The sequence below is a fragment of the Osmerus eperlanus genome, chromosome 16 (genome assembly GCF_963692335.1).
Source record: "Osmerus eperlanus chromosome 16, fOsmEpe2.1, whole genome shotgun sequence".
Taxonomy (NCBI): domain Eukaryota; kingdom Metazoa; phylum Chordata; class Actinopteri; order Osmeriformes; family Osmeridae; genus Osmerus; species Osmerus eperlanus.
In genome coordinates, this window is record NC_085033.1 from 6,801,534 (window position 1) to 6,812,014 (window position 10,481).

General features: G+C 38.6%; 2 protein-coding genes across 5 annotated transcripts; both read left to right on the top strand.

Moving 5' to 3' along the window:
* Positions 1 to 134: 134 nt before the first annotated feature.
* epdr1 (ependymin related 1) lies at positions 135 to 2,604 on the top strand. The gene is made up of 3 exons (XM_062482324.1): positions 135 to 498; positions 1,426 to 1,634; positions 1,967 to 2,604. The coding sequence occupies exons 1-3, from the start codon at positions 260 to 262 to the stop codon at positions 2,155 to 2,157; spliced, it is 639 nt and encodes a 212-aa protein (XP_062338308.1). The 5' UTR covers positions 135 to 259; the 3' UTR covers positions 2,158 to 2,604.
* Positions 2,605 to 3,202: 598 nt separating this feature from the next.
* stard3nl (STARD3 N-terminal like) lies at positions 3,203 to 10,468 on the top strand. Of its 4 annotated transcripts, none has more exons than XM_062482318.1 (9): positions 3,203 to 3,273; positions 4,681 to 5,058; positions 6,123 to 6,200; positions 6,350 to 6,427; positions 6,696 to 6,749; positions 7,091 to 7,208; positions 7,795 to 7,893; positions 8,168 to 8,232; positions 8,460 to 10,468. In XM_062482318.1, the coding sequence occupies exons 2-8, from the start codon at positions 4,870 to 4,872 to the stop codon at positions 8,227 to 8,229; spliced, it is 678 nt and encodes a 225-aa protein (XP_062338302.1). In that variant the 5' UTR covers positions 3,203 to 3,273; positions 4,681 to 4,869; the 3' UTR covers positions 8,230 to 8,232; positions 8,460 to 10,468. The 4 variants fall into 4 exon arrangements, with proteins under 4 accessions (XP_062338302.1, XP_062338303.1, XP_062338304.1 ...); XM_062482319.1 differs by having other exon boundaries at positions 3,211 to 3,269; XM_062482320.1 differs by having other exon boundaries at positions 3,213 to 3,340; positions 8,421 to 10,468.
* The last annotated feature ends 13 nt before the right edge of the window (positions 10,469 to 10,481 follow it).

A 10,481-nucleotide genomic window follows, 5' to 3' on the forward strand; every position in this document is an offset into this window, starting at 1 on the left:
CAATCACCAGAGTTGCCACGCTTCTAAGCTTGTCTAATAAAATGCATCTCTGATCATACCAGGTAGGCTGTAGGCTTATCACATCACATAAACTGACTTTACAGATGACGCTTTCAAATGACGTAACCAGGACAATGCATAACAAACCCTCGAGCGCCTGCGTCTGATTCGCGCCGCGACTGCGTGAGTTGCGGAGATCAATAAAAGGGCCCGTTATTTGCCATCACATCAACCCAACGCAGAATATATTTTGTCCAGGATGAATGTTTTCTTACAGTTTGTGTTTGCGCTCTCCTTGACGAAGATACAGGCTTCTGTGTATCCAAAAGCAGATGACGGCAGCCTAGTGCCTTGTCTCGCACCTACTCAATGGGAGGGGAGGTCTGTTGAATACGACCACTCCACCGGCCGGAATACACGGTCTGCCGTGTCGTATGATGCCAAGAACCAGAGAATTAGAATTCTCCAACAAAATAAAAGACACACACCATGTGAGAAGTAAGTAGCCTATGCCAAAAACGAGTGTTTTTAATAACATTTCCATATCCATAAAAAAAAAAAAATGTCTATAATAATAATATAATCTACAGCATCATGGATATTATAGGCCATCACACTTAAAGGGCGTTTTTCGTCCCGACGCGAAAGCGGAGGTTTGAAGTTTGAGCAACCTGTTTTATAATAATGATAGGCCATATTATGATTGTTATGCCTATTATCAAAAAGTAGCCTACGTATAGGCATATAACACTTTGTGCTATGTGGATTGATTTATGCTGCTGTGGGATATGATTATAATGCACAAGAGACACAAATAATCATTGTTGTTGTTGTTGCCGTTATGAAACACCTAAACAAATAGAACTAGCATGATCCCTCTGCCTGTCAATTAAAGTAGGCTATTCTAATTCTGGGGAAGGACTGTCCAGGGTGAGGCTTGGGGGAGGACAAGAAACATTGGTTTTGTCCATCTAAAGTGACTTTACAGACGATGTGACACATTCGGAATTTGAATTCAAAGCATTATTAAGATAGCCATTGTGAGTGTTACAGTGTTTAATTGCATTATCTGCAAGTAAACACAAAAAAACAGTTGAGTAGGCACTGATCTCCCTTAGACGACCAAACAACTTCCCTATAAGAGGACATTCCAAGATTTAGAACATTTTGTTTGCCTTACTTTGCTCATCCTGTAAATTCTTGCTGTTATAGTTGTAGGATCCACCATACAACAACCTGAATTATTTAAAGTTTAGAATGTTGTGCCTATACTGTATAGTTATTGATCAATATCAACAGACAATATGTAGAATATGGAATACATTTATGATATGCAGACGATTTGGACTTGTCATTGATTGATGTGAATCACTTTTGCTACACTATTGGCCTAATATTTGTATTAAATTTCATCTAACATTACAGGTTCTTTGAATACATCTACCTTTATAATAGTGGCATAATGTTCCAGATTGAGCAGAAGACCAAGCAGTGTTCAAAGATAGCTCTGACCCAGGCTTGGGATCCCTTTGATATCCCCAATAACTCCACCTATGAAGACCAGTACTTCATTGGGGGCCCTGGGGATATGGTTGAGGTGCAGGAGTGGTCAGACAGGAAACCAGCCCGCAAACGTGAGTATGATAGAGTTCATGCAGTGTACGTGAGGCTGGAGACAGCATAACGTGTAAATCAGGCTACTCTCTGGTTATTTTCGAATGTGTCTATTAGTACCACAATCTCCTCTCCTGTCAAACTATATATATTTTTCAACTGGGTGCATTTTCCAAACACATCTATGATTGTTGGACTATACAAAGTTTCATTGAGGATGAAAAATGAAATGAAAATGCCATTCCCCAAATAGTGTCCCCATGTTCTATTTGAAATCACAGTAAATAATGTAAATCTAAACTAGGTTAGTATGCAGATGGCATCTGTATCCTCACATCTGTTCCTCCAACAGATGAGGCCTGGGTTGGTGTCTACACAGTGAAGGACTGCTACCCTGTCCAGGAGACCTACACCAGGAACAGTAGCGTGACCACCTCCACCCGCTTCTTTGACCTTGAGTTGGGAATCAGTGATCCTGCAGTGTTTACTCCACCCAGCACCTGCCAGTCTGCCCGCCTGGAGTGGATGAACTCTGACTGCTGAGATGTTCCCTTTTAACCCATTAGATGTAAAATGGATAGATCCATTGTCAATAAATGACTAAAATGACTAAACATGTTGACAATAAACTATGATCAGAAAGGAGTACAGCTGACCAATAAGCAAAGATGTATGTTGCAAAAATATGATTCACTGGGATTATTATGTGATTGATTTCAGAGATTGATAATCAGATACAGTCAAAATGTAGTGTAAAATTACAATTTAAAGTACATGTTTACAGTACCTAAAAACTCATCACTTTGATTCTGATTTACTTGCAGGACTAAACTTTAGGTCACTTTTGTAGATTCATACTGGGCTAGACAATTCTGTATTTGTGAATGCTTTGGTGTCTTTATTAAAAAAAAATATTGCAGTGTATCTGAACTGTAACCATGATAGTCAATGATGCTTAATAATGCTAATGCTAAAATGCTTATTAAAAGTGATCCAGTAATCAGAATATATGTGTTTAATTCAGGCGACTGCTATGTTCATCATTTGCTGCTGTTCAAATTTACAATGGTTGATTAATAATAATTCAAGAGTGACATTTAAAGTCCACACTTCTGATTGGTTTACAGACGGCAGCATATTGATTTCTGGGTGCATAAATCCAAGAGATGTAGGCTACTGTGGTGAGATACCGTGGTGGCGATTGTTATCAAGCACTTGGAAATCAGTGGAAAACTACACACCAAATAAATCCAATGCGTAGCAAGTTTGGACCAGATTCAGGAAAGCCTATATAATACTCATGACCAGCAAATAGGTTACTTTATGGGATGGTCACCGGTAAAACCAGTTGTGCTGCCTGCAAACCAAAATTATTTGCTGCGGTATCTGGCAGACAATTATAAATTGATCATTTGCAAACAACATAACACTGTTCTTCTAGCCATAAACCAGTTTAAGTCTAGTCCGTTTTTTTCTGACTGAATTAAAATACATTTAGCAATCAGTAAACCAAGCAAAATAAACCATCAGCGATACAGATTTTGTCAACTGCCGTGGTATCCGTGCTAAAACGACATCATTACCCACAGCACAAGGCTTCATACGTCACTTCCTGTCCGAGATGAAAACAGGCATTTCGCCAGGTGCTCAAAGAAGTAGGTAACGATATGTTCCGTCTTCCGCATGTTAAAAACATCTAGAATAATGGCACAACAGAAGCTAAAAGGTAAGGAGATATCGAATGTTTTCAATATATAGCTGATGTGTCATTTGAAATAGTTTTCAATGAGAGATTTGACAATGCAGTTGCTGGTAATTGAAACAGAAAATAGCACAGAATGTGCATAAACAAATTGGCATAAAAATAGACCAAGGGTGTCTATAATGTAGACATTTGAAGTAATTTGTAGCCGAAACAACTCCTTTGCTAAATAGCGAGACCTGTTATATTCGTATCGACAATCGATTGCCTTGCATTTGTTATTGTGCTAAATTGGCGAACCCTACTCAACATATGAAATAACTGGGAATTGGAAACAATTGACATAGCCTACATCTTCCAGTAGTTACACTGAACCATAACATAGTAGCTTAAATGTCATCATTGGACAGAAAGTCTACTGCTTATAACCTTACTACACAATATAATGGAACAGCAGTTGTAGGCCAGATGTCGCTTGCTAGCCCAGAGCCAAGTCTACAGTCAATTTTGAGTTTGTCAAGACTGAAAAAGAATTATAAGTTGCCATCTATCTGTACGTTGATACTGCTGCATTATCACGACAGCCCAAACTGACAGTTAGCGAACCAAAACTTCAGACCCTTGACCTGCATGATTAACTGAGGTCAAGAGGTTGGTGCTCGTCTTCAATGCATATGCAAACGTATCGCAGACCAGCTTCAATGCTAACTTATCGCAGGCCTTCAATAGCCAGATAGAGTAATACCTTTCACACTATTTATGACAACCAAGATGAAAGCCTTTTCAGACGATGTACAAGGTTCTAAAGATAAATAGAACATTTGTTGATTTGGACATCTGAATGCTGTCACAGCATTCGAAGATCAGAATTTCCTACTGTAACTAAGCCTAAAACAAATGCTTTTATGTTCACTGTAACTAATCCTGAAAAAATGTTTGTTTTCCTTTGTGTACAGAGGAATGTTTATTCATTTTAAACAGGAAGTAAATCACACAAATTAACTAACTGGTAATACCAAAATAGTTTCAACTGAAAAGGAAGTTCATTAAAGAGTTGATACAAAAAATTCAGGAACAACACTTTTTGCCTGTGTGTCACATGAACTATAACACTGGTAATTATCATTTTATGTTAGTTTTAATACCCTAAAGGTAGTGGCCTATATTTATTGTGAATTATGATTACAGACTATACACGATTCTTGTCAAATCATAATACATTTTAAATTCAAATCAACACATTTTCAAACAAAGCCCATAATAACAAGTAGGCTAGGCCATTTAGCATTCTGATATTGTTTTTTCTAGTTAAAAAAACATTTGTTGACGCATTGGAATTTTGTCTTGTTTTTGATTGATTTCAGAAAAAGCAGCAAGAATGCAATGACTGTGGATCTGTATGGACATTGAGATCTTGTGCTTGTGAGGTCTTGCACTGAAGTTGTCTTCTGTGGTGGATGTCGCCATACTCCACCAACTTGAATTGTCGTTGGCTGTAAGTGAGACAGGGGGGCCTTACCACCAACTGACTTCATTAGGGATAAGAGCCAGCCATGGATAGCCTATATGGCAGCAGTGTGGACTCGCATGCAACCAACAGGGATGTGGGGTCTCTCTCTGGGCGAGTTGAGCCCTACGATGCCAGTGAAAAGAAGGGTATCTCTGATGTCAGAAGGACTTTCTGCCTGTTTGTCACCTTTGACCTCCTATTCATCACCTTGCTGTGGATCATAGAGCTCAATGTAAGTTTGAAGGTGTTTTGAAGTCTTGATATTTGGAATGTGGTATATTGCAAGAATGTTGTTGAGTATTTGATAGTTATTTTTAATTATTTTAGAACTGGTAATTGAGGAAAAACTTTTAGCTCTGTATACAAAGACATGTGAAGACCAAAGCTAGGTTGTTTGCCATACCTATGGCATAAAGTACATATTCATTCTCCACTGAACCAGGCAACACATTTTCAAATGTCATGATTTTTTGTATGGATCAAAATAATTTAAGGTTTTGTACCGTGGATTGTCCCAAAATAATTGTTGGATCTTATTGCGAAAAAGAGTCTGATCTGTCTTCATAGTTTCCCTTTTTAACTAGGTTAACTAATCTTAGTAATTTGTCCTTAAGATTGTCTATAAATGAAATGGGGTCTTGTAAAGCTTATAGTGATTTGAAAGAGGAAATCTTTATTGACTGTCCTGAATGTCTTTCGATGAGCACACAATGACCCCCCACCCCCACCCTTGAAGTTGTATGCACAATACACATAAATAAGCATATTTAATGATAATTTACTCATACTGACAGACATGCAGACTGCTTTACATACAGACACACACACATAGCCAATCAAATACACCTTTAATCCATTTAACAGGATCCATTTAAAATCCAACTTTTCCAACTGTTCCTTTCTCCCCTTGATAACTACCACATGATCACTACCTGTAAATAATCATTAATCTCTGAGAGGAATGAAGGAAACAAGGGACCAAGGGGACTAATATACTATAGGGATACTTCTTCCTGTTCCAGATTATATACTGCAATGGCAATTGCTCTTGATCTCTGAAGGGAGCTCATTTTTTACTTTCAACCTTACATTTTTATACTCCATCCAAGCATCTGTAATATTTTGTGACTATAACAAAGCGGTGATTGTTTTATTACAAATACAATGACGAGCCTTTTAGTGTAGCGGTAGTTATACCACGGCTATATGATCTCTTAACCAGATTTTGGACTCAGATCATGTAGTACAACCCTATCACTGATGTATTGTCTCATGGCTTTGTTTTGTCCTTCACAGGTAAATGGAGGCATTGAAAAACAGTTGGATAAGGAGGTTTTACACTATGACTACCATGCCTCCTTCTTTGACATATTTGTAAGTCAAGTCAAATTTGTGTCTGTCACTTCATGCATTGTTTTTTAAGATGAAAGATACTAACCTCTCTCTCTCTCTCTCTCTCTCTCTCTCTCTCTCTCTCTCTCTCTCTCTCTCTCTCTCTCTCTCTCTCGCATATACAATTCTAGCTCCTGGCTGTATTCAGGTTTGCAGCTCTTATCCTGGCCTATGCTGTTTGTAAACTGCGTCACTGGTGGGCTATAGCGGTATGTATTGTTTTTCTTGCCCAAAAACCCAACCCCCCAAGATTTCTTCTTTTGTGAGCCACCAGAGTGCGCTGTTGACCCTAGATGAGCTCTTTCTAATGTATCCAACCAGTTCATTTGTCAGTCTGTTCCTTGTTTAGTCTACACAAGAAATTGTTATGGAAAATAACAAGGATTGTTTGGGAACATACTTTTTATTACTTTGAGATAATATTCATACAGTGTCAAGATTTTGCTTAGGGGTGTTTTTCTAATGTATTCACCACAGATTACAACAGCAACCACCAGTGGTTTCCTGATAGCAAAAGTCATTTTATCAAAGGTACGTAACAAGGCAATAAAACAATGTTTTGACTGAACTATATAAAAAAATATGTGCAATATAACTAAAGGGCATTGTGCAACGTGCAATATAGTGACCAGACAAAGTGTGTTAATGTAACACATTAGACATGTGGCACTGACAGTTAGGGGACCGGGGCCCCAAGTGTGTAAAAATGATATGTTTGGCATTGTGAAAACATATTGTTGTAGTCCTATGTTATTGTTAACTCTGCCACTGTGGCTGTTTATACCCTGGTCGGTAGGTAGGAATCATGACTGTGCAATTGCCAGTGGATATGTCTTTGGTTTGGCCACGTAAAATATGTCCATGTGCTCCAGCTCCTTTCCCAGGGGGCGTTTGGGTACCTCCTGCCCATCATCTCCTTTGTCCTGGCATGGCTGGAGACCTGGCTTCTGGACTTCAAGGTCCTGCCTCAGGAGGCTGAGGATGAAAATAGTGAGTCATAGAGCAACATGTATTGTAGTGGCGTTTTCAGTTCATCCTTTTGTACTCTGATTTACTACTACTGGTGGTGGAGTGTATGTCTCAATGGCTCTGCATATATAAACCATTATCTATTTGTAATCGGTTATTAAACCTTACTTCATATAAACACCATAAAAATATATTTAGGAGAAAGGCAAGTCAAACAAACCATTAATAGAAATAATATCAAATGCCTATTGTTTTTACATTTAGTCATTTAGCAGACGCTCTTATCCAGAGCGACTTACAGTAAGTACAGGGACATTCCCCCCGAGGCAAGTAGGGTGAAGTGCCTTGCCCAAGGACACAACGTCATTTGACACGGCCGGGAATCGAACCAGCGACCTTCTGATTACTAGCCCGATTCTCTAACCGCTCAGCCACCTGACTCCCTCTTATGAGTACCAGACCAGTATATTATTTATGAGGAATGGTGAGGGTCGGTCAAGGCCAAGGCCTTGGCCACTCCTAAGAAGGTTAGAAATTCAACACTAAACTTTTCAGTTCCATAATTCAAGTTAAAAGTTAACAATTATCTTTGTACTTGTGATTTCAGGATATCTCTGTATAAGGGACGCCCCAGAGAGGGCTCCCCTGATGCACCCTGGACCATTATCAGACGGGCAGTTTTATTCACCACCTGAGTCTGTAGCAGGTGAGTACTTCGAATGGATGCCAGTTTATATAGAATTGATAGTTAACTTGATTTGCCTACCATTTTTCTGTGTCTGGTATTCCAAGGCAAAATCCCTAGGATTTGTGGTCCCTTGTTTTCCTGCATATTTAATCTTTTTTGATTGTGCTTTCCTTATGATACATTTACAATTTAAAAGTTAGTGCCTAGAAATTTTAGGAAATCCAGCTAAATGGTGAACTGTAAATGTTTACATTTTCACAAATCTCTTAAATGATTGTTTTTTGATTTCCAGACTCTGATGAGGAGCTAGATGATAAACACGATCCTGATGATGCAGAGAAGGGCCTCATTTAGCAGGTACTGGACAGTTTGGTCTTCACATTGTTGGGAATGTATCAAATGTGAGGGGGTGCTTTAAATTGTAGAATATGTATTTGTATTTTAGTCAAAATTAATTATGCTTAGATGTTTTCTAGCCTGCCTGAACTAGACCTGTTTGATTATATAACGCACATACATCCTCTCTTTGTTTTTTCAAACAATAGGTAAACATTTTGTATGAATTTTCTTTTTTTTAAATCCAGTTTTGGAATTAATCTTTGAGACGTGCTTCATTGTTGGCTTGACAAGAGAAAGCGGACCCGGTTCCTCTGCTGCAGTGTTAACGATGACCCATCTGTCCATGAAGGGAAAACTTGCCTTAGAACCATCACGTTCCATATGACTGGAAATGCATGTCCCTCAGCTTGTTCACTTAATGGATTGTCATATCTTTCCACCTCTTGGCTACTGAATCTTCAAAAGCTGGCCCATTTCAAAGAAATACCCTTTTTCACTGCATTATTTTTTGGGGGTGTTTTTTTCTTTTACACTTTTGGAGTCTTTATGGGTGTGACTGAAGGAAAGATGAATTCAGATAAGAAATAAGGGGAGATGGGTCAATCATAGTATATGTCAACAATGATTTAGTTCTAAGTGTATACATCTGTGGTTTATACAGCATCTCTGTCTGGCTTGATTATAGGAATAGAAATCAAGACTGTATTAACTGTATACAATTTTAGAACATCTGATGGGGGATATCTAATAGGATACAATTAGCAAGTCTGTTGTGCCTAAAAATGAAAATGTACCTATGCCATGCAGTGAATTGATTTTATTTGTCTTTGAATTGGCAAACCAAGTGATTTCTGGTCATCCTATCTGCAACACGGATTCCTCGTCATCTTGTGTCGGAGCTACACCTTCTCGTGCACTCTCGTCCTCTACATGCAAAATAGCTACCATTTGTTTGAATGAATAGACAGTATCTTGTCACAGGCATACGTTTTTTTTATTGTGAGAATGCTATTCAACATTTGAAAACTGCCATTTGAAAGCATGGAGAGGATTGTTTTGAGCTCTGTGTCTTGAGTTTAAAACAAACTCCATAGACGGTATATCAAGCTAAATCCTTAAGCTTGTTTAAGGTAGAACATCAGTCTGATCATCACTAAACTTGAAACTGTTGGCAGCACCTTAATTGCGTATTCTTTCCAATAAAACACACCTACAGTTGTCTTTTGAAATTGGCTAGTAATTACAATATTGGCATGTAATTTTCCTAACCTGCATTTACAAGTATAAGCTGTGTATGCTGATGCATGTATTAAATACTTCAATATTTTACGGTTTAAAAGAGCTTATGTCAATTGTTTATCTTACATAATTGTACTACTCTATGGAGTATCTTACATAATTGTACTACTCTATGGAGTTACAATCTGTGTTGAGGACAAAGTTACAAAAGTGTATGTGCCAATACATTATTTTTACTATTGTTTATGACTGTATCTGCAAGAAAATCTGCATAAAGAATAGTTTGCAAAAGAATTGCAGGAATTTAAATCAATTTTTCTTTTTAGCCATTTATAACGTTTGACGTTAGATGTTTTACAGATGTAGAGAACAGTGTTTTAATTGCTTGTGTGCAAGCTGGTGGTCGCTGTTTGTGGTGTAAAATACAGTATATACACAAACATTTTACAAAAGCCCCCATTGGAAACCAATGCTAAAAAATAGGCAGTGAGGAAAATGTCCTACAGTCTGCTATCCGGACGCGAGAGGGCACATCTGACCCACCCATACACTTGGCGTTCCGCACTATCAGTTGCTCGCCCCGGCCCATCAGTAGCAGCAGTGCGACGCCACTCGGGGTCAGATGAGTGACACATCTAGGTATGATGTTTGGCCCGCATCACACGTCATACGCATCTTACTCACACAAAGAAGAATGTAGGACAACGGGCTGTCGTGTGCTTGGGTTTCCAAAGAGAACAAGTTTATAATGTTGATGATTCATAAGTATCCCCCCTAACTGCCTGGTGTCTCCTCTACCGCCTCCTCTACCCACCTGTAGGCCAGTCTGATGATGATGATGAGTCTCTCCCTATGGTCCTGACCGCCGCAGTAAAAATGAACTGCTGTTTATGTCATGCTCTACCTCGGAAAACCACTCTGGCTTTGTGGTTGGATTTATATGTGTCCTCCTATGAAAATGACAAACTTTTCTTAATCTTCTTTTAAAACCTGCAATAAACATCCATGCTTGGAATCAGTGTCTGTGT

Coding starts and splice junctions, on each gene's coding strand:
- epdr1 (XM_062482324.1), top strand. CDS start 260: ATGAATGTTTTCTTACAGTTTGTGTTTGCGCTCTCCTTGACGAAGATA. Junction 499..1,425: donor AGACACACACCATGTGAGAA/GTAAGTAGCCTA, acceptor CTAACATTACAG/GTTCTTTGAATACATCTACC. Junction 1,635..1,966: donor CAGGAAACCAGCCCGCAAAC/GTGAGTATGATA, acceptor TTCCTCCAACAG/ATGAGGCCTGGGTTGGTGTC.
- stard3nl (XM_062482318.1), top strand. CDS start 4,870: ATGGATAGCCTATATGGCAGCAGTGTGGACTCGCATGCAACCAACAGG. Junction 6,201..6,349: donor CCTCCTTCTTTGACATATTT/GTAAGTCAAGTC, acceptor ATACAATTCTAG/CTCCTGGCTGTATTCAGGTT. Junction 6,428..6,695: donor GTCACTGGTGGGCTATAGCG/GTATGTATTGTT, acceptor TATTCACCACAG/ATTACAACAGCAACCACCAG.